The following is a 24,233-nucleotide window of genomic DNA, read 5'->3' as shown; positions in this document are numbered from 1 at the left end:
GAAGTCAAATCTATGAATCTTTTTCTGATTGTGATTTTAGAGTTTAGTTAAGAAATCACCGTGTGGTATAAATTTACATATATTATTTCTTCTAAACATTTATACATACATACACATACATATATAATATATGTTTATATGCAGATGTATATATTCATATGTATATACATCTATACATACATATACACATATCTATATCTATATATAGATATATATAGTAAGTTTGTCCATAACTCATTTTGAGTTAACTTTTGTCAAGCTATGAACCAGTGAGCATTTGGGGCACACATTAACTAAAAACTAGTAGTGCATCATTTCAAATAAACTTACAGTAACAGTTTGATTGATAAGATTAATGGACTTTTAAAACTAACTTGTATCATCAGAGATAAATGAAATAAAAACTCATGAAAAGTGAAGTAAAAAATATGTTTTTCTATACACAAATTGCGTCAGTCTCAGAAAAACAAATATTGTATGTTTTCTCTAATGCATGGCTTCTAGCTTTTACTTAGACACTTAAAATTATGTACACACAGATCACTGAAAATGGATATGAAACTGGCAAGGGGACAAAGGGAACTATTCAGAGGAGAAGAGTATGGCTGAAGTTCACCCAACATACATGACATAACTGTTTGAAAATGTCTGTATTTAACAGTGAATTTTTTTTAATTGAAAAGACAAAGCTAGGAAATGCTTAAATCTTATTTTTATACTATTACCTTATAAAACAACAAAGTTCTTATAGTAGGTTCTGGTTTACACTCTTTTTCTTTGTTTCAAGACAAGGTTTCTCTGGCTGTCTTGGAACTCACTCTGTAGACCAGGCTGGCTTAGAACTCAGAGATCGCCTGCTTCTGTCTCCCAAGTGCTGGGATTAAAGGTGTGCGCCACCATAGCCCGGCTTGATTTATAGTCTTATATGCTACCTCAGTAGGTCTGCATCACACTATTGCATAGTACATTTTTTGTCCTGTGCACTGACCCTTCCTGTAGACATACTTGGTCCAAGGACTGATCAGAGCATAGCAAAGTGCTGTTTTAACTGCTTAATTAAATGCTGTGTGTCCACGTGCTCTGGAAATGCTGCTTCAGACTTCTGAGCAGCAACATAGCTCCTCTGAAGATCTCCAATCTGCAAGAAATACCAAATCAGGAACCAGAATAAGATCTACATGTTGGAAAAATGCCAAGAGTTCTCAAAAGTAAACTGTTCCATTATGCTACTTATAGTTTAGAATTATCTAAATTATAAATCCATCATAAAAATGAGGAAAATAAAATTATATAAATAACATATGCTCCATCATAGTGTGTTTTCTCTCTCTGTTGCTGATAGCACTGTAAATGTAAAAGGGCATTTGTTTGCCTAAAGATTCAAGTCTGTGTAGCTAGAATAAATGCAATATCCAACAAAGACATTATGATTAGCATAGTATCTCTTAGGCAGGAAATTTAAGTAAAACATATTAACTTAAGATATAAAGACTGGGTGCCGGTGGCACACAGCTTTAATCCCAGCACTTGGGAGGCAGAAGAAGGTGGATCTGAGTCGAGGCCAGCCTAGTCTACAGAATGAGTTCCAGGATAGCCAGGGCTACACAGAGAAACCCTGTCCTGAAAAAGAAAAAGAAAAAAAGGGGGTTGGGGGTGGAGGGAGCTGGAGAGATGGCTCAGCAGTTAAGAGCGCTCAGCAGTTAAGAGCATTGGCCACGCTTTCAGAGGACCTGGGTTCAATTCCCAGCACCCATATGGCAGCTCACAACTGTCTGTAACTCCAGTTCTAGAGGATCTGATACCCTCATACCAATACACATAAAATAAAATTAAATAAATTACTTTAAAAAGATATAAATTATGTTCTGAAAGGTTCTAAGTAATACTATCCACAGCAGTGTTGGGTGGATAGCTGGTTTTTAAGTTTATAAAGGCTATCTCTAATGTTCAATGAACTCTGTTTACATCCAGTACCAAAGAAAAATAATCTATCTTCATTCATGAATGCACTTCTGCAAAGACAGAAAATTTGTAGTATATGCACAAAAAAAATCTAGATGATTCAACTCTGATGATGGATTTTTAATCACATATATATGTATTTTAGATTTAAATGGTTTCCTTTTAAAATCATAACATTGCCAACATTATTGTTTTATAATACATCAAAATGTTGCCAACATCACAATTATTTGATAGTATTTTGCTGAACTATCTTATAAGGATGAAGAATTCTTTGAACTAAGAATCATTAAGGTGCACTGATCCTCAGGTGAGCTGGCCTTCCTGTAAGAAAGTGGCTGTGTCTTTACCTGAGTTGTAGCAGGTGCAGTGGGACATGGAAGGGCGGCAGGAGTCGGGTGGGAGTTTGGAATCTCATGTTGCCATGTGGCTCTAGGGCGTGCCTCTGTTTGGTTTCAGATCTATTTTTTATTATTTTTAATTATGTGTAGGTGTGAGTGCATTCGGGTATGTGGATTTGTGTGCAGGGGCTGCCAAAGCCAGAAATGCAGAATCTCCTGGAACTGGAGTTATAGACAATTTCAAGCCGCCTGCTATGGGTGCCGGGAACCAAATTCTGGTCCTTTGGAAGAGCAGCAAGTGCTCTTAACCACTGAGCCATTCCCAAAGACTCCTGCTCTTTGGGTTTTATTGCGACTGGATCTAGCTGGTCTAGCCTTGAACTAGTGACCGTCCTGCCTTGGCCTCCTGTGCCTAGGGTTTTACAGGCTTGTGCCTCCACACCCAGCTCCTATGGATGCTTTGTAATCTCTGTGAGCCTCAGGTCCCATGAGAATGCAAGCATCATGAAGTAGAAGTTTTTGTCCACTTCAGTCATTGCTACATCTTCTATGCTGACCACAGGGCCTAGTACACAGAGAGGCTCAGCAAAGAAATATTGCTGGGGTTCTGAAGAGAATTCAGGAAGGTAGGCAAAGAACCTCCACCAGAAGCTGGTATTTAGCGACTGTCCCCCAAACTGTAACATGAGTGAGAGCTTTTTCCATTTTCAAAATAGACATATGTGGATAGTTTTGTATTCATGCTGTAAGGATATCGTGTTTACATCTTTAGTCAATAAAAGCCTGCACTTCTATCACAAACATCTGAACTGTTTCTTAATCCTCAAGACAGACTTGCTTTTCATGGTAAAAGTGCTGAGATGCCCTAGTACCCTGGCTTGCTTGTTTATGTTTTATTAAAAACAGGTCACTATTCCTGTTGACTTCTGGATATTAACTGATTGGCAACAGAATATTAACAGTTACCTTTCCCCCATATTGCTCATAACTAAACAACATTCATTAATATTCTTAATTCATAACAATCTTGAGAAAGGTGTAGTGGAAATAGGATCTGCATATAACAGACAGGATTCCCTTGCTGTAAAAGTCAATTATAAATCCTTCCTGGACCAGGAATTATCTAACAAGTGTTCTTTAGTGATTAAATGTGGTATTTTAAAATGTAAGAGATTTCTTCTGCAATTTATAGTGGTGTTTTAGTCAATACCCAGTGATAAAGTTTATTACATAATCTCCGGAAGTGAAGATATTTGTGATAAAAGTTTTTAAAAAGTCATTTCTTTCAGATTGAAAAAATAATCAACCTTCTGTTCAGAAAGATAAGGTTTAAAATATATTCAATCTGTATTTTTTTAAACCAAGAAAGATCAAGAATGTGTCAGATGATAAATTAATAAAGGAAGAAAATACCTTATCAGAGACTGTTGCAAAATTAAAATGTGGCTCATACATATGGGGTGCTAAAGACGATGCAGTTTGTAGGAGTGCTCTTGCCTGTGGGGAAGCGAAGAAGAAAAGGCAGACATATAAGCACATGTCAGCACTATATCTATGATTTCTTTAGGTTAAAACAAAACTTACCTGGGACAGGACCTTAAAATGATCCTGTGGGCAATACAGATGACATTCCCCAGGAAATACAATGGCATAATGAAATATAGCTTACTCTGGCTATCCTGGCAAAATGTTAGCGATACATACTTCAAAAGAGGGAATATGAGAGTTGAAAATTTAGGGTCGATACAAGTTATTTGAGAACCACTGCTCACAAAGACTACACTTCAGTACGATACACAATTTGAAATACAATCTCCTCAGAGCTTAAAAAAAAGTCTTCTTGACTTAAGCTTTGTTCTTGGTGATCAACTTAGGAGGCTCTAGTTATCTGTTCCCTCACAACAACTTAAAATCAGTACATTTCAAACTCCAAAGTTCTGCACTGGATGAGATGGAGCAAACATTTATTATGCTGCTCATCAGTCTGCTAGGTGAAATAGCAACAGGAAATGACAAGTTTTCTCTAAAGTATTGTCCTAGTTAGGGTTACTATTGCTGTAATAAAATACCATGACCAAAATGAGTTGGGGAGGAAAGGGCTTATTTGGCTTACACTTCCACATCCTAGTCCATTACTGAAGGAAGCCAAGAACTCAAACAAGGTAGGAACCTGGAGGTAGGAGCTGATGCAGAGGCCATAGAGGGATGCTGCTTACTGGCTTGCTCTCAATGGCTTTTTCAGCCTGCTTTCTTAGAGAACACAGGACCACCAGCCCAGGGGTGGCACCACCTACAATGGGCTGGACTCTCCCCCACCAATCACTAATTAAGAAATGGCCCTACAGCTCGATCTTATGGAGGCATTTTCTCAATTGAGTTTCCCTCCTTTCAGATGACTCTAGTGCGTGTCAGGTTGACATAAAACTAGCCAGCACAAGCACTCAAAGCATACAACTTAGGTTTCATTTCACAGGACCATGTTTTACAGAGACCATGGAGTAACAGGAGGTGGTAATGTGTGCATCACAGTTCATATGATGCCACTGAACAACGCCCCCCTCCAATGATCCTGAGAACAACTTCATGCATCATTTGTTTGAAATGAGAAAACAAGGACATCAACTCCTAGAAGGCAGTAGATACTAGATTTACCTAATAAAACAACGTTGAAACACATTTGGAATCACTGGACTGGTTAAATGGCTCACCAGGTAGGGGCACTGGCCATCTGACGACCTGAGCTTGATTCCCAGAACCCACGTGGCACAAGGGGAGAGAGGGGAGAAGTGATTCCTACAAGTTGACCTCTGACCTCCACATGTGTACCACGGAGTGTGTACATACTTGAGCACATGTCCACACACACCACCTCACGGTATTGAGGTTAGAGACACATGCTGCAATGGCTTTTTAAGTGGGTGCTGAGGATCTGAACTCAAGTTCCCACGCTTGTGTGGCAAGCATTTTTCTGACTGAACCATCTCTCCAGCCCCTCCAGGAACACCGACTTAGACTTCCCATATGCCAGGTGCTGTTTCTAGTGCTGAGAATGCAGAAGTTACATAACAAAGGAGGTCCGTGCTTTCAAGCAGCCAACAGTCTGCTCCACATGCCACTATCTAGTAAAGCGAGAAAAAGAAAACGGTACGAGATGTGCGAGGCCTCAAGGGCTTTTCTTAGACTGATGTTTGGGTGGTTTTTCTACGGAGATGACACTTAAGACTCAAGACACTTGTCATGGCAAGATCTGGGGGATACTGCAAAGGGCTGACGGGAGATGAAGCTCTGTGTGTCTGTAGAGCAATGGGTCGCTCATGCTCCTGAAGCCAGGGAGGAAGGAGCATATGAATATAACATCAAAGGGCCTGCACAGGCCTGGCCAGGAAGCCTGGGTTTTAGTCCAAATGCAAAGAGAAGGAACTGGAGGATTTTAGCAAAGCAATAATAAAATAATATTGTTTTATAACAAAATCCATTATGCTACTCAGAGGAGGATGAGCTACTGCTTTATTCACTCATTATTAAGTCACTCAGTAGTCGCCCTCATAGTGGGGGATGCGGGGGCAATGGCTTAGGTCGGTAAAGTGCCCACCCCATATGGTGTGAGTGTGTGTGTGTGTGTGTGTGTGTGTGTGTGTGTGTGTGTGTGTGTGTAGGAGGAGGAGACCAGTTAGGAGGCACCTGGGATAGTGCAGGAAAGAGATGAACGTGGGGTAAAGAAGAAGGAGCACACTGAGCTAGGGCAGACAGGACTGTTGGACAGTGTGGGCGCAGGGGCGGCAGAGAGAGGAAAGAAGGGAAGGGTTGAAAGGGTGACTGCTAAGGTGTTGGCAGGAGCAGTAGATCACAGTGGGAGACAGTGCGTTTCAGGGGGGAAGACCATGGAGGTGTACATTGTTCCCATTAAATCAAATGTTCCATTTTGGCCTCACAGAAGTGAAGTGACCTGCCCAAAGTCACACAACTAGTGATAACAGGGCTGGGATTCAGAACCAGGCCTGTTGGACTCCAGAGCTGTTTTGAAGGTATAACACATAACGGTGGCTGAGTGTCACCGCTTTCCCCTGAAGAAAGCCAACTGTCCACTGTGACAGTGCATGTCTCTGACCTGTTCAATGTGACCCTTCCGCATCTCCAGCACGGCTAGGTTGTTGTAGGCCTCCGCATGGTGGTTGTTGTGGACCAGGGCCAGCCTGAAGCACTGGTGGGCCAGGTTTGTATCTCCTATTCCCTGCAAGGAAAAGCACGCGTTTGCACACACGAAGCCGCAGCCTCCCTCCTGCTGCATCCTCCCTCATTTTGAATATAAATCTTTGCAGCTCCATAGAGAAAATGAGCACTAATCACAGCAGTGGAGTGGAGTGAGCTCTATGCATGGATTTTACTTGAGGATAGAAAATAACTCAAACCTCTAAATCATCAGCTGGATTTATGATATGAGAATTTCTTCACATGAACGTATGGTGACTTTTTCCTTAACAGGAAACATGCACACGCATCACACACACACATACACACACACACACACACACACACACACACACACACACACACAACATACCACAGCAATGTGCCCCAGGTTGTACCAGACATCAGCTGCCTCTTCTTCATTCTCAGCCAGGGAAAGGGCACGCTCGAATGAGGTCAGAGTCATATCATACTGCTGGGCATAGAAGCAACACAGCCCCAGGTTGTTGAAAAGCTGGCAATTATACACTCCCATCTGCAAGAGGCGTCTTTCCAAAGAGGAACACAAAAGCTGCTGTTAGATTAACTTTATGAACGTAGCTAGAAGTGAATTCATTTAACCATTTTAGGACCCCTGAAGAACATTAGCAGAAGCATATCAATTAATGTTTAAAACAATGCTCGTAACTTGTCATAGGGCATGTGTCCAGGGACAAGGTCAAAAAAGTGGGTTTTTGTTTGTTTGCTTTTTATTTTGTTTTGTTTTCCCACAAGAGCTTCATTAGAAAGAAAGGAGAAGTGGTCGCCGGAGTTCACACATTACTTCAGAGGCTGTAGCACCTGCAGGGAATTCCCTGCGGCCTGATCCAGCCTGAGGAGCGTGTTCCACACCTAACCCGCAAGCCTTCTGCAGAGCCCTGGATTCTGCTGTCTCTACTGTGGGGCACAGACTCACTCCAGTGAACCTCTGCCATGGGAGATGTGACTGCCGCTCTGTGTTCCCCACTCAGCTTTGCCAGGGCAGCTCAAGAGCCCCACTTTGCTTCTGTGTATCATTAATCCAGCCGAGTTCAAATACACAGACGAAAAGCCAGCCCAGCTGCTTGAGAAGCCCATGACCCACTTTAGGGGTGGAGAGTATGGCCGGCCGCACGAGTGCTGGATGCATCTGTTTATTTTGTATTTTCAGCATGTGTTGGGAAAGAACTTGTCAGTTGTCAATCTACTATATATTACAAGGGCTGAAACCACCAGGTAAAAATTAATTTTAGGGACCTGTGAGATGGCTTAGTGGGTAAAGGTGCCTGTCTCCAGGCCTGATGACCTGAGTTTGATCCCTGGGACTCACATAGTAGAAGGAAAGACCTGAACCAAAGGGAGTTACCATCTAACCTTCACAAGCACACTATGGTGCATGTACCCCACCCTGGATACGCACAAATAAATAAATAAATAGTGAATGTAATGTTTAAAAAATGTATTTTAGAAGCCACATGAGGGATAAAATAAGTATGTGCTCAAAGAAGAACCAGCAACCATCATGTACTTGGATTTGGAAACAGTTGAAAATACCCCACAAAACAGATGACCCTGTTTTAGGTCCTCATCGAGGTTTAGAACACGGGGCACCTGCAAACCCTTCCTGCTTCAGCCTCTCTGTCTTTAGATTTTGTGTTATTAAGAGGCAGTGACAGCGAGAAATATGTCAAGTAGCCCTTTAGCCTGTTGTTTCTTGACAGCTAACACCAACTGACACTGAGCTCAACTGAAAGCTTGGCCGTGCAGGTACGGTTTTCCAGGAGGCTGGTCTGCACACCCTCAAAGTACCAAATGTCACTTTAATCCTCAGAAAGCAACTGAGAGAAGCAGTTCTTAGCTTTACACACATGTGGCCTTTCCATAACTTCTCTCCATTTTCATTCCATCCCATTACTGTTTCACCAATTTTTCCTGCAGATGCAATGTAACACCCACCTGTAAAACCGGAGGGCAACCTCTGGTTGGTCAGAATAGAAGTGGTTGCTTCCAATGCAGGCGATGGCTTCCACATGAGTATTGTCTTGTTTCAGGACTTCTTTGTAGTATTCGGCTGCAGATGAACTATTGTTCATTTCCTATTCCCCATCCAGAGAGAAGAGCAATGCTTTGTTAACACTGGACAAGAAGCTGGTTTTTTTCTAAGTTTATTCATTCAACAATATTTATTACAAGTCTGCCATATGTCAGGCTCTGTTCGAGACAGTAGGGACGAAATTCGAACAAAAACATGAAGTCATCATCCCCAGGGAGGTGACAGCTGGTGGGAAGACAAACAAATGAGTCAGTATAATGTCAGGGAAGGATGAGCAATGTAAAGAAACAGTGTAGGGTGAGCAGAGAGCAAGGGAGGCAGGGGATGCTTGTTATCAGTCACCTCGGAAGAGGCCCTGGCTAATAGAGACATAACTGAAGAGGGGTGTCAGATCCAGCATTTGTGGGGGATAGTCTCACTTGGCAGAGAGTCCAAACACACAAACCTAAAATGAAAACACTCAGAAGAAACATTTCCAAACAAGCCTGGCACAGGGGGCAGTGCCCAGGAGACCGGAGAGGCAGCCAGGGCCTTTTGAGGCCATGCGGAGAGCCTTGGACTTCATACTAAGCTGAGAGAACATCAGAGGATTAGAAACATCGATGCCACACGCATACTTCATCGTGTTTAAAGAATCACTTGGTGGCTGACTGTCAGCCATATCAAATGGGAAGATAAGGCCTAAGAAAGATCAGATCTAGGAAAGAGATGAAAGTCTCCGAGACCAAGTTTAGAAATACATACAAAGGAGCCTTCTGCAGTTTCTGTATACATTTGTAAAACACTAGTAATCACAAATAAATGTCTCTAGTGGTTATGACCTGCAAAAGAAATCAGGTTTGCAGAAAGAGCTGACACAAAATGACCCTTTAGATGATCTTTATTAGGGGAAAAAGCATATTGATGAGTGACAGTCACCACAGGCCCTAAAGTGGGGGAGCACTAGGAGAGACTGCACCAAGGGAGACCTTCAATTCTCAAAACAGAGCTTCGTCAGGCAAGAGGCCCACCATGCCCAGCAGGATGAGAGTCCTGAAGGAAAAGAGACTTCAATTTCCAAGGACAAAGGTGGTTTCTGACTCTCACAGGTTCCTGGGGTGGGACGGGGTGGGCAAGCTCTGTACCTTCAGATCTCACCTGGCCTGGCCTACATCCCAGGAGTCACAGGAAGGGAGGCACTAGGTAAAAGTACACAACTCAAGGTTGTCCTAAGTCCAAGGACCGGGGGCTGGGCTTGTTCACAGCTGCAGTGGAAGGGAGGGAACCAAATTCATTCTACGTGAATGAATCACAACACATTTTGTCAGCTCTGTCCCAGAGCTGAGAGGGTTGTGGCCTGAGTTCCAGGATGGGGCAGCTAGCAAGCCTGTGATATAACACTAATTTTATTAAATTTTGAGGCATAGTCTCACCATGTTGCCCAGTGTGGGCCTGAACCTGAGTTTGAACTCTCCTTCCTTAGCTTCCTGAGTAGGTGGACTAGGCCAACAAATATTATTAATGAAGGTTACCACCTCTCAAATCTCCCTCAAGGCCCAGTTCATCCTCCACAAAGCTTTCCTTATGTCAACTTTGCAAAGATCTCTTCTGCCTCTCAAGTTACATGACATCCACTATCACCCACACACTTGTTCTGATCACCGAAGGACTCTTACTAATATTAGATTTTGACCCCACCAGCAGCAAGAAGCATCACACACTGTTTCTTTGGACACACAACTTCTATTTGGTACAAGACTCACGTGACCACATTTGCATTCTTTATACATATAAAGTAATATGTAAAGTCAGTTCCTTCATACACAGTCAAATTCTTCCAAGTCCCCTTTTCACTTGGTCATCCATGTTCAGGTTTTTCAAAACAGTACTGCCTGTGTACTTGGTGCTCTGCTCTTTAAATTTTATCAATAATTTTATATGTTTGTGGGATACGACGAGCAGCCTTGGACAGGCGCATGGTGTAGAATGAACATATCAGGCTAATACACACATCTGCAGCCTCACCTACTTTTCATCTCTTCGTGATGAAGAGGGTTAAGATCCACTGCAGCGCTCCTTAAACGTGCTCCCCACCACTGCTCTGGATTCAGGATTCGCTTCCAAGCTCCTTTTGTGAGTCTGATGCCTGTGCTTTCTGGATTTAACCAGCAGGTGTCAACAAAAGCTTTCAGGCAACAATCAGAAATAATTACCATCTTCATTCACTATGTCGGCTAATTGGAATCATTGCCAGGTTTCCACAAGGGCTGCAGATGAGAAAACTACACTACAGCTGCTACTTGACCACAAGGATCAAAGATAATGTGGGATAGATAAACAGAGTGGAGCACTATTCAGCCACTAAGAAGACAGAGTTGCATCATTTGCAGGAAAATGGGTAGGGCTGGAGATCATCATGTTAAGGGAAAGAAGCCAGGCTCAGAAAGACAAGCATGTTTTCTCTTATGTATGGAATCTGGGCGAGATAACCAGCAAGAAGGAGGACAGGACAAAGACACCGATGAGGTGGTAAATAAGACCAAAGTACATGAAACTCATTACTTTGTACAGGGACTGCATGTTAATGAAAGGAAAGATGCTACACACTGTTAGAGACGTTCAAACACGGAAATTTTGTGTGTCTATGTGTGTATGCGTGTGCATGTGTTCTACTGTGCATATAGATGCACATGCACATGTATGGGCATGCAAGTGGAGGCCAGGTGTCAACCTTGGAGGTCACTCTTCAAGTACCAGCCACTTTGATTTTTGAGACAGGGCAGCTCATTGGCCGAGGAGTCCCAGTTAGACTAGGCTGCAGGTGCTTAAAGACCAAGTGCACCAATGCACTGTTTTTTCTCGATGAAGTGGTCAGCTCCAGCCAGAGCACATTTTCTTTCTTTCTTTCTTTTTTTTTTTTTTTTTTTGGTTTTTTGAGACAGGGTTTCTCTGTGTAGCTTTGCGCCTTTCCTGGAACTCACTTGGTAGTCCAGGCTGGCCTCGAACTCACAGAGATCCGCCTGGCTCTGCCTCCCGAGTGCTGGGATTAAAGGCGTGCGCCACCATCGCCCGGCCACATTTTCTTTCTTATGTGGCGTATTTGTGCACACATTTGTCTGTGCATGTGTGCACACATGGAGGCTAGATGTCGATGCTGGGTGACTTCTTCTATTGCTCACCTTATTTTCTTTTAAGAAAGTATTTCTCACTGAAGCCAGAGCTCACTGGTTGGGCAAGACAGGCTGGCCATGGAGTTCCAGGAATCTTCCTGTCACTGCCTCCCCAGTGCTGGGGTACATGTGCATCACCACACCTGGCTTTCTTCTGTGGGTTCTGAGGACTGACCCTGAGACCTCATGCTTGCCAGGCAAGCATATTACTATCACCCCAGCCCACTGTGTGTTTACACTTTCGGACCACAACAAGTCACAGAGATGATAAACTACCTAGTCCCTTTTCAGTAAACCTTGGTTTCTTGACATTTTTAACCAGCAGAACAGGATATAAAACATCTCTGCATAGCTATACACTGAGGAGGAAAATTCCCAGAAATAAAACTGCCCAAAAGAAGAACCATGTTTGACCTCTCTTTGGTGATTATAAACAGCTTCCAGGTAGGCTGCATCAACCATGCTCACCCCAACAGTGCTCACACATGGAGTCTGTTTCTTCACGCCCTTGACGACAGCCTAGGTTCTGTGGAATTTCTTCACCTCTGCCAATCCAGTCGAGTGGGAAGTGGCCTATGGCTGTTCAGCTTTAATTCTTTAATTCTGATGGAGACAGGGCCTTTGACACATGAGACATCATATCTGCCTTTCTGTGAGCTGCCTACATGTGTCCTGTGTCTACTTCCTGAGCTAGCGTGTCTTCTGCCTTTTGTCCCTGGCATTCTGTGCTGCTGTCACAGAATAGCACACGCAGAATAATTAATAATGAACAGAAAAGTGGTCAGCTATGTTTTGGAGGCTGTTGAGCCCCAAATCAAATGGTGGCATCTGGTGAGGACCACCATACCTACCTGCCAGTCATCTGTCGTCCAGGCACGAGGGGCATCTTCACTGGGTGATATCTTAGCCTTTTAGTTTGGCTTTATTTAAATTTTTATCTTCACTACATAGGATTATTTTTTTGAGCTCACAGAGTTCCACCTGCCTCTCTCTCTCCCCAGTGTTGGGATTAAAGGCATGCGCCACTATGCTTGGCTTGGTCTATATAGGGAATAAAAGTTCTCAAATATCAGTCTTTCATGTTATGGATTTATTATTTGGTTTTGTACAAAAAGCTTTTCCTCGAGTAGGAATGACAGATGGCTCAGTGGTTAAGAGCACTGGTTGCTTTCCCAGAGGACCCAAGTTCCATTCCCAGCACCCACATGATAGCTCACAAGAGGATCTGAATCCCTTTCTGGCCATGGGCACCAAACATGCACTGTGATGCACAGACTTACATCCAGGTAAAACTACCCATACACAAAAAAAAACTAAGTAAATAAAAAAAAAATTGTTTATTCTAATTTATACAAATAATGTGCCTTTTTTTTTTTTTTTTTGAAATGTTCACTGCTTTTTTTGCTGGATGGTTTTGACTAATTAACTTGCGACAACCTAGAACCAGCTGGGAGGAGAGTCCTAATGAAGAATTATCTTGATTAGGTTAGCCTATGGGATGTCTGTGGGGGCTGTGTTGACTACTGATATAGGGAAGATCCAGTACACTGTGGGTATCACCATTCCCTAGGCATGGCGACCTAAACAGTATAAAAGGAGAAAGCTAGCTGACAGCAAGCTGAAATGTGTTTATTCTCTCTTTGCTCTTAATTATAGGTGGGATGTGACTACCTGCTTGAGTTCTTGCCTTAACTTCCCCTCAACGATGTTTTTGTTGTTGTTGTTTTGGTTTTTTGAGACAGGGTTTCTCTGTACAGTTTGGTGCCTGTCCTGGATCTTGCTCTGTAGATCGAGGCTGGCCTTGAACTCACAGAGATCCGCCTGGCTCGGCCTCCTGAGTGCTGGGATTAAAGGTGTGCGCCACCGCCACCCGGCTCCATGATGGGTTTTCTTCCCTAAGTTTTTTTGGTCAGGATATTTTATCAGAATAGTTTCATATTTCGAAGTCTTAACTCTTTTTAACAAGTTTAAATCTGAGAGCTGGGAACACGGCTCAGTCAGTAAAGTTATTATCACAGAAACACTGAGGACCTGAGTTCAGTGCCCAGAAACCACATAAAAAAGCTAGACATGGTGACAAGTGTGTGTAATTCCAGTGCCGGGGAGGCAGAGTCCAGGGGCTCACTGGCTAGCTAGGCTAGCAATTAGCCAGGCTAGACTAATGATGAGCCCCCAGCCTCAAGAATAAGTTAGATGGCTCCTACAGCCTGATACCGAGGTTGATCACTGACCTCACACACATGTGCACACATACATGTATATGCATATACACAATTTAAATCTGGCTGAAAAATTTTTTTCTGTTTGTTTGTTTTTGGAAACAGGGTTTCTCTAAGTATCTTTGGAGCCTATCCTGGAACTCGCTTTGTAGACCAGGCTGGCCTCGAACTCACAGAGATCTACCTGCCTCTGCCTCCATAATTGTTTTAGTATAAGGAATATTTACTCATTTGCACTATTTTTAAAGTATTTAATTAATAACCTAGTAACTCAATTGACTTAACAACCAAACTTTGTCACATCCTAAATTTTCATATGGATTCTCTTTTGGTCCTTAAACTTATTCCTGCATCAGAATGGGTTAAATTATAATAGTTCTAGAAGAGATTTTAAAAACACATACTTAAAATAATATTTCCATGTATGTAAATGCCACCTCAAGTGTGTAATAAACTGGATATTAGTTAAGTGATTTTTAGAGTGGTTATTTCTGAACCAATTCATGAAACATGGACTGCACTTAGAGTTGAATTATTTGAAGTAAAATTGCAAATAGCTTAAGGATGTGAATGCTCAGAACAGCAAAAGAGTGTGTTCAAAATACAAAGGCCTGCGTCAAAGATTGATGGACCACATTTCTTACATATGCTGGAGGCAATTTCCATACACAATAAAGTGGAAGGGCCACTAGAATAACATTTCCAGTGGTAGGTTTCTAATTTCAAACACTTTTTCAGTAAAGAATAGTTGAAATGAGGGCCTTTCTATCAAAATGTCTCAAAAAAAATTCAAAGCATGAAAATGTTGAACAAAGATACATATCTTAAGCAAGTGTCTGTAAGAAACGCAAGGAAGCATAGGTAGTACAAGCTCACTGTAAAACAGGAAACACACAGACCGTGACAGAATGAACGCAGCACTGGGAAAAGAACATGACACTAGAGACCCCCAGAGAAAAGCAAAGTCCTCAGAGGCAAATGCAGTGTAGCCGCAAATAAGGACCTGGCTAATTATCTGTCAAACCACTGTCACACCAACAGCAAAGGAATCCTCCAGAAATCCGGCTCTGGCGTGGTAAGCTTTGGCAGAAAGGAAATTAACTGTAAAGCTGGGGTGGCGCGGGGCAGGGGCATACTGCAGTAATCATTTCCAATCTATGCTGTCTCTGTCCCCGCCGCTGCAAACACCACTCAAAGGAGCGACAGGCAGAAGGTAGCCAATGAGAAACGATAATCTAAGGATAATCTAAGGACCACCGGGTGTGGTGGTACACAACAGCAATCCCAGCACTCTAGAGATGGAGGCAGGAGGATGGAGAGAGGAAGGCCAGAATCTGTTCAGAGCCATGGCCTCTCCCAGCCTTAGCAACAGTGACTGCAACAGACATGCATAGATGGAATTCTTCTAAAAGCAGCTGCGATTAAAAATGCTAACAGCTAAACCTTCTGTCAAAGAGAAGGATGAAGGGTCTGAGAGATGCAAAGGGCAGAGTCCAATGATCTAATCACCACCCAATGATAGCCACCACTGGCAACAGCAAGAACTCCCCTAGCTTCCAAAGGTGACTCTATTTTCTTTCTAAGTGTCTTGGTCAAAGGTTCATCCATATTCCATTTATTTAAGGTCACAACAAGTAAAGATAAAAAATATTGACATTTGGTTTTGAATGGTTGAAGTCTTCTGTGTGTGTCTGTATTAAAGTTGTGTTTCAAAAAGGAAACTTTTTCCTAGTCAATTTAAAAATTACTTTCATTTAAAAAATTAATTTGTTAGTAGGGTGTGGTAGCCTGTACCTGTAACCCCAGAACTAGAGAGGCTGAGAGGAAAGCATCACTCCATGTTCAAAGACAACCTGCTCTACATTGTAAGTTCTAGGTTAGCCTGGGCTACAAAAAGAGACCCTGTCTCAAGAAATAAACCCAACAAACAAAACACAGAATTCATGTTCCTCATACAAAATTTTGAAAATACAGTGTCAGGTTTCAAACCTGGGACAAAGGGTTGAGGTGCTTATTTAACATATTGAAGTGGACCTGGCCAGCTAGGTTCTCTCTGCATCCCTCAGCCCCTACCTATTACAGGGCCCTCCTGACTGGCATACTCCGCCCCCATCCTGAACTCTCCATCCAGGCCAGGGGCTGGACTGCTCTTTTCTAAATAATGTAACCATTATGGTTACCAGCTCTCTTTGTACCTATGGGCCTCCTGGCTGCTGTATCTGGTTCTCCTCTCTCTCTTCTTCATCCCCTCCTCCCTCTCCTCACATGGCACAGCTCAGTCTGGCCATGTCCACTCTGGACTCTCCCAGATCTCAGATGCCTCTGCCTATGCTCTCCCACATATCTATAATAAATTTTCTCCTCCACTATACCTAGGAGCAGTCATGTCCTTTCCTTTCCTTTTTCTTTCTTTCTTTTTTTTTCATTCATCTCATGCTGAACCTGGGAACAGTCATGTTCCTTTTCTTTTCTTTTCATTCATACAGAAAGTGTAAGAAAATAAAAATCATCCACAAGCAATCATCTAGACATAGCAACCCTCAATCTCTTCCACTTTTGTTTGCAAGATAATTTACCAATATTACAAGTAGCACCTTCCAAATAATTTAAAGAAAACAGAGATGTGTTTGTTTAATATTGTATTAAAAGTTCTAAGCAATTTTTAAAATAAAATATCAAAACTATATACTCAGATGATTCTTTTATTTATAAAAAGATATTTAAGAGAATCTATGGACAAGATCTTGAAATTTAAAGAGTGGCTAATATCAAACTGACTTTGAAAAAGTAATACATTCCTATTTACTATCATCAAATAGAAATTTTCATAGTAATACATCCATTCATAGTAACACATCCATTCACAGTTATACCTAGGAATACACGTGCGCAGGAAAGAGTTAACAGAAGACCCGAGATTGCTATTCTTAGAAAGGAATGCACTGGGGAACTCAGCCGACTCCTGCTCTCATATAAACCTTCCCCAGATGACAAGAGTGCCTTGTTAATGTGACACCATTTGTACTATGGGGTTTGTGCTGATACCTGTTAACTGTACAAGAGTCTGGAAAACTCTGGTACATGATAGGCATATGGTGTCCACACACAGTCTCTAATGAGATTCCTGGTAGATAATACTCTGCAGGAATTGTCACAACTTGTTGCTGGGAGAATTAAGTGTGCTCCTTGTGACTCCATGTTGTAAGTCTACCCTGCAGAGAGGCTCATTAAAACGATGTTCTGAACAGAGGTGAACATTCCATCCTGCAGGGAAGCTATTAAGCTCAAGATGTGAACAACTCAAAGGCCTCAGGAAGTCCCCAAAACTGACCAGACGCATTAGGTTCTTCTTTCCCCAAGCATATACACTGTCAAGGCTACTGAGTAGCACTCTCAGCAAAGTTCCTAGGAAAGACTCAGACAAGATGAACCAGCCAAACCACCTGGAGAAAGCAGACACCAGTCCAGCTGCCTAAGAGAAGCAAAGACCAGCAGAGCTACTGGAAAAGTCCAGACCACTCCCACTGCCTGAAAAGGACAGGTCTCCAACCTGTGGAGCTGCCTGCCTGCGGGCTGGCAGTGGGCTCCAGGTTCCCAGCTTTATGCTGGGGTGGGCTTCAGTGATGCGACCATCGCTGAGTCATTTCTGCTCCTGTAAGTGCTCTTCACCTATACTCCGTAAGTACCCTTCACCTATACTCCTGTAAGTACCCTTCACCTATACTCCTGTAAGTACCCTTCACCTATACTCCCGTAAATACCCTTCACCTATATCCTGTAAGTACCCTTCACCTATACTCCCGTAAATACCCTTCACCTATACTCCGTAAGTACCCTTCACCTATACTCCCGTAAATACCCTTCACCTATATCCTGTAAGTACCCTTCACCTATACTCCCGTAAGTACCCTTCACCTATACTCCTGTAAGTACCCTTCACCTATACTCCTGTAAGTACCCTTCACCTATATCCTGTAAGTACCCTTCACCTATACTCCTGTAAGTACCCTTCACCTATACTCCTGTAAGTACCCTTCACCTATATCCTGTAAGTACCCTTCACCTATACTCCCGTAAGTACCCTTCACCTATACTCCCGTAAGTACCCTTCACCTATACTCCTGTAAGTACCCTTCACCTATACTCCTGTAAGTACCCTTCACCTATATCCTGTAAGTACCCTTCACCTATACTCCCGTAAGTACCCTTCACCTATACTCCCGTAAGTACCCTTCACCTATACTCCCGTAAGTACCCTTCACCTATACTCCTGTAAGTACCTTCACCTACACTCCTGTAAGTACCCTTCACCTATACTCCCGTAAGTACCCTTCACCTATATCCTGTAAGTACCCTTCACCTATACTCCCGTAAGTACCCTTCACCTATACTCCTGTAAGTACCCTTCACCTATACTCCCGTAAGTACCCTTCACCTATACTCCCGTAAGTACCCTTCACCTATACTCCTGTAAGTACCCTTCACCTATACTCCTGTAAGTACCCTTCACCTATATCCTGTAAGTACCCTTCACCTATACTCCCGTAAGTACCCTTCACCTATACTCCCGTAAGTACCCTTCACCTATACTCCCGTAAGTACCCTTCACCTATACTCCCGTAAGTACCCTTCACCTATATCCTGTAAGTACCCTTCACCTATACTCCCGTAAGTACCCTTCACCTATACTCCCGTAAGTACCCTTCACCTATACTCCCGTAAGTACCCTTCACCTATACTCCCGTAAGTACCCTTCACCTATACTCCCGTAAGTACCCTTCACCTATACTCCCGTAAGTACCCTTCACCTATACTCCTGTAAGTATCCTTCACCTATACTCCTGTAAGTACCCTTCACCTATACTCCTATAAGTACCCTTCACCTATACTCCTCTAAGTACCTTCACCTATACTCCTGTAAGTACCCTTCACCTACACTCCTGTAAGTACCCTTCACCTATACTCCTGTAAGTATCCTTCACCTATACTCCGTAAGTACCCTTCACCTATACTCCTGTAAGTACCCTTCACCTATACTCCGTAAGTACCTTCACCTATACTCCTCTAAGTACCTTCACCTATACTCCTGTAAGTACCCTTCACCTACACTCCTGTAAGTACCCTTCACCTATACTCCTGTAAGTATCCTTCACCTATACTCCGTAAGTACCCTTCACCTATACTCCTGTAAGTACCCTTCACCTATACTCCGTAAGTACCTTCACCTATACTCCTCTAAGTACCTTCACCTATACTCCTGTAAGTACCCTTCACCTACACTCCTGTAAGTACCCTTCACCTATACTCCTGTAAGTAACCCCAAAACAACTCACTGGGCCCCGATGTGAACTTGGGTGGTATCTGTACTTGTGTCTGTCCTCGGTCCCCTAGCTGGGATAAGTAGACATTGGTAGTGTCATACAACACTCCACTAGCAGAGGTCTTTTGGAAGCTCATCCCTTGCTTCCTCTGAACTTTGCCCATGAACCTTTTCCTTTTACTTGTTTTGTTTTGTGTCTTTTTTGCAGTGTGGTATGCTGTGTTTTGGGAGTCTTACTAAAGCACTAAATTTTAGCGTGGCTTGGTGACTCCCACCACAACCTTTCTGGGAATGACCACAAAATAGTCACCGGAGGACAAAGAAGAATGAAGCAACTTAAGAGTTATGTCATGCTTGAGTATGGAAAGAAAGCAGCCTACTGTAGCTGAAGTCTTCTCTGGTCCTGCCCAGCCCCGTGGACCCCGCAGCCACTTTTAAAATAATCACTCGCAGGGCGTTGGTGGCACACGCCTTTAATCCCAGCACTCAGGAGGCAGAGCCAGGCGGATCTCTGTGAGTTCGAGGCCAGCCTGGGCTACCAAGTGAGTTCCAGGAAAAAGGCGCAAAGCTACACAGAGAAACCCTGTCTCAAAAAACCAAAAAAAAAAAAAAAAAAAAAAACCAAAAAAAAAAAAATCACACTCAGAAGCTTATATTAATTAAAACTGCTCGGCCACTGGTTCAGGCTAACTACTGACTAGGTCTTATATTAAACTCAGCCAATTTCTGTTAATCTATACGTCACCACGTTTTCTGTGGCTTTACCTGTGTGCCATTACATGCTGCTCCCTGGACGGCAGGCTGGAGTCTTCTGACTCAGCCTTCTTCTTCTCAGAATTTGCCTTGTCTGCTTATCCCGTCTATACTTCCTGCCTGGCTACTGGCCAATCAGTGTTTTATTTATCAACCAATCAGAGCAACACATATTCACAGCATACAGAACATCCCACAGCAGCCTACTTACCCATCCTGTCAATCAAATATTAACTGTAAATCTAATTCATTAGGCCTGCAAGGTTAAAAAAACATAGTTCTTGAGACACCAGTCTTAAAATCAATATGGAAGAGCAGGGAGATTAAATTTTCAACTGTAAAGGAAAAAAAAAAAAACAGGTGGTAGGCTTGCCTGATCTAGCCTCAGGATCATTGTAATGCTTAATTATTAGCAGGGAAGAGAACTCAATGTAACTTTTCTACAGAATCTGAAAACATGAATCTAAAACTGTGTACGAATAAGTAGGAGTCCAAACTGTGAAGGCAATCTTGACAAGGCATGCCTACCAGGGACCATCAGAAAACTATAGAAATGTAGCTAGTATGAGATTGAACAAACAGGCCAATGGAACAGCTTAGACAGCTCTAGGAATATCTACCAGAAATGGAAAATACAGATGTTTGGTGTTACTGATCTTGGGAAAGGATTGTTAAGTGTACTGAGATAACAGGCTACCCACACAGGAAAAATAAGTTGAATTCCTGTCTTGTATCACTGATCTCTGGGTATTTAAAATACTTCATTATAAAAAATCTAGTTGAATTAAACACACACAGCAAAATCTCCTGTTATATTGCTGAATCACAGCCAACAATCTTTATTTTATAAACTGCTCTCTACTAGGACCCCAAGGGCCTATGAGCTTTTTAATGTAGTACTCAACCTCAATTTTACACCAACTTTTAAGATAATATGAACCTTACCTCATAGATCCTGGCAATGCCACAAAGCAGGGTCACCTCTCCTGGAAACTTATCTAAGCCTTGTTTGAATAGATTTAAAGCAGTCACGGGTTGGTCCAATATGATATAAACCTAAAAGCAAGGTATATTTCAATAAGATTACTGCACTGGTTTTTAAAATAATTGCATTTGCATGACAAGTTTTAATTATTGATTAGAAACAAATTTTCTCCCAGAAACTAAAGTAAGAATTTCCACAGACGTAATTAGAGTCTAATTTTCTACAGAATCTGAAAACATGAATCTAGTAATTAGAGTCTAATAACAACTTTACAGTTTATCTGTACATTGTACATAAAATTTATCACCCCAAGAAATGCTTACTGTGGGGATATTATTGTCACAAAGGCTGAGTAATACCTGAACAAGAAAGGGTCAGGGGAACATCTTCCCCCTGCCCACACCAACCCTCCACTCCTTATAAGTCTCTGATATTCACATCTTTTGGGTTGTTTCTAGGCCCACTGAGTTCAACCAGGATAATGCACATGACTATGGGTTTCAAGGTACCCACTGGAGCCTAGCAGGGCTTACCAATGGTACCCAACTGAAGACAATGGCTGTCCTTCCCCTGGAATATACCAGTAGGCAAAAGTTCAGCGGGATGGAGTGTGGTCTTGTAAGCCCTTCTTTCAGTCCATGATTGACTGATTTTAGGCTTAGTCTCATGCAAGCAACTGTAACTGCTATGAGGTCATGATTCAACGGCTGTGTCATGCCCAGAGGAGAGCAGTTCACAGCCTCTTCCCTCCCTTCCAGCTCTCCCACTTTTCCTGCTCAAAGCACACTTCTTAACTTGGAAATGTCTTTGCAGATAAGTCACAATAGTGTAATAACTACCACTTCATCAAGTGTTTTCTTTCAAAGTGGCCTTGATGAGGCTCAGGAGGTGACTTTATTCCAATACAAGTAGAGCTTCCCCTCTCTGAAATGTTTTACCATAGAAGTGTTCTCAATTTCTGATTTTGGGGGTATTCTGGAGTACTGTGGAACCCAAGCCTAAACACGAAATTCATTGGGATTTTTTCTTTAAGTTTTTATTTTTATTTTATGTGTATGAGTGTTTGCATGTATGTTTGTGCACCATGTGTGTGCCTGGAACCCTTGGAGGCCACAAGAGGGTGTCAGATCTCTTGGAACTGGAGTTCAGATGGTTGTGAGCCACCATGTGAGTGCTGGGAATCGAGCTGGATTTTCTGGAAAACAACAAACGCCTTCATTGCTGAGCCATCTCTTCAGCCCTCTCATTGATTTTTTTTCCATCTACATGTAAGGCGGTTTTACACAATCATTTTATTGCACCTGTGTTTCGACTGTGACACATCCCATGACATCAGGTGTGGAATTGTAGCATCATACAGTGGCATTCAGTATATTTCAGATTTGGGAGCATTCCAGATTTCAGATACTCAGATTAGGAATTCCAATCTGTACTGAAAACTTGTACTGGAGCTACAGGTCACATTACGAAGCACAGTGGACTTGAATGCTTGCTGCTAACAGCCCAGTGATGCTGAAAACTTGACCTCTTGCAGTCTCGTCTTCCTTAGCAGCACAAAGGAAAGTATAAACTTTGTCCTGTAGGGTTACTGCATGGATTAAATTAATCTGTCTTTACTAACAAGCCTGCTACAATATCCTACACTGAATTGTGCTCACAGCTGAGTAACTAATGTCCTATAAAACAAGCTATGAAATGGTCCATGTTCTTAGAGCAGGGTTTGATAGCACAGGCCTGGAATCTCAGCTACCCAGGAAGCTGAGGCAGGAGGATGGCAAGTTCAAAGTCTTTCTGGACTATACAGTGAAATCCTGTTTCGAAAACAAAGGGACCTTGTTCTCTACGACCTGCTCGGGTTTGAGACAATGAATTGTAGAAAACGCCTTTCTGTTACCTACAGGGTGGGGAATCTATGATACTTCCTTCTGTCCTAATAAGCAATCCGTCAAAGGGATTTTCTTCTTTCTCCACAGCCATCAACTCCTTGTGCCGTGGGTACCCTCCATATGTTATTTTTCACTTGCTACAAAAAACAAGTCTGAACATATTAACTTGCCAAATATTCCAGAAGGAACTGGCAAATTTCCCCCATGCAATGGCCAGCACCCTAAGAAGACAGTTTTCACTCAAGTTAAGAATATTTACTTACTTTCGCCAGATAGAGAAACGTGTCTACCATTTCCTGCTGCTTCAGGGCTGACTTAAACTGCTTCTCTGCTTCCCGGTACATTCCTAACCTAGAAATGGCCATTCAAAAATCAGACATTCAATTGAAAAATCAACACTACATCATTTTTTTTTCAAACCCTGAGGATATGAACAGACACATCTTATCCTAGAGCAAGCATATATCAAAGCAGGTGAGGCTGTGCACACACATAGTAACATGTATGTTAACAAAAGCTAGCAAAAAGCCACCTGTCTCCCATAGTCACGAGCTATCTAAGCCTCAGACGGTGTGTAAAGACGACAACCTAGCTGCAGCAGGACCAAGAGCTGTCTCTAACGGGGTCATGTCAGTTCACCACTGTGAGAGCTTACGATCAGCTGCACATATGGCAAGTGACCTGGATAGCTGTGGAGCTGCCACTTCGTCTCTTTGAAAACATCTCCTTCCTAAGACAATCCCCCTGCCCCCACTAGTTATCCCTATACTATTTTAATGAAAGTGACAATTGCCACGTGCATGCTACAGCTGTATCATCATTTTTGTACAAACCTTGTTTTCCTCTGCCCTTAGTAGCTTGCCTGCTCTGTGAATCTGAAGCTTGCTCCTTGCCTAAGTGGTGGTCTTGACATCACTGTCAATGTCTGTGGCCCGGGAAGTACTGTTCCCACCAGGACAATCACCAAAGCACACCGGCTATGTTTTCTGATAACTATTCATTCTCAGCGCTCTATGAGCGACTTAGATATATTTTTGGTAAAATAAACTGAAAATTATTTACAATATGCCCCATTGTGCTAATGTCACATAAAGGCTGGGAAGAATAGCTTTGATCATTTTTTCCTGATCTAGACTTGAAGCGTTGATGTAGCTAATATACTAGCAGCTGCTGGAGGAGGGCATTAAAGTGACGTAAGGTGATGTCAACAGATTGGTGTAAAGTTAGAAGGCATGTAATGAGGCAAAAGCCCCTTCCTCTTCAAAGATCCCATCCACTTCATAGACTATATACAAAAATTATCAAAGCACCCCAAAGTTCTGAGAAACAGGAATAATAAAAAAATAAAATAAATTTGCC

The 24,233-nt window shown here is 42.5% G+C and overlaps 1 protein-coding gene across 1 annotated transcript in view; it reads right to left on the bottom strand.

Annotated features, from left to right (window-relative positions):
- Positions 1-635: 635 nt before the first annotated feature.
- The window catches only part of Ttc8 (tetratricopeptide repeat domain 8), a 64,612-nt gene continuing 41,014 nt past the window's right edge, over positions 636-24,233 (bottom strand). The window contains exons 8-14 of the mRNA XM_059279584.1: positions 23,138-23,225; positions 20,949-21,059; positions 8,466-8,605; positions 6,865-7,039; positions 6,412-6,534; positions 3,717-3,800; positions 636-1,138 (exon numbers count right to left, since the gene is read on the bottom strand). Coding sequence (XP_059135567.1) covers positions 1,022-1,138; positions 3,717-3,800; positions 6,412-6,534; positions 6,865-7,039; positions 8,466-8,605; positions 20,949-21,059; positions 23,138-23,225 — 838 coding nt within the window. The 3' untranslated portion in view covers positions 636-1,021. The remainder of the gene's footprint in view (positions 1,139-3,716; positions 3,801-6,411; positions 6,535-6,864; positions 7,040-8,465; positions 8,606-20,948; positions 21,060-23,137; positions 23,226-24,233) is intronic.

Source organism: Peromyscus eremicus, chromosome 14 (assembly GCF_949786415.1).
Source record: "Peromyscus eremicus chromosome 14, PerEre_H2_v1, whole genome shotgun sequence".
In the NCBI taxonomy this organism is placed as follows: Eukaryota; Metazoa; Chordata; class Mammalia; order Rodentia; family Cricetidae; genus Peromyscus; species Peromyscus eremicus.
Note: the sequence above shows the minus strand (reverse complement) of the source record. Positions and strands in the feature narration are given on the sequence as shown.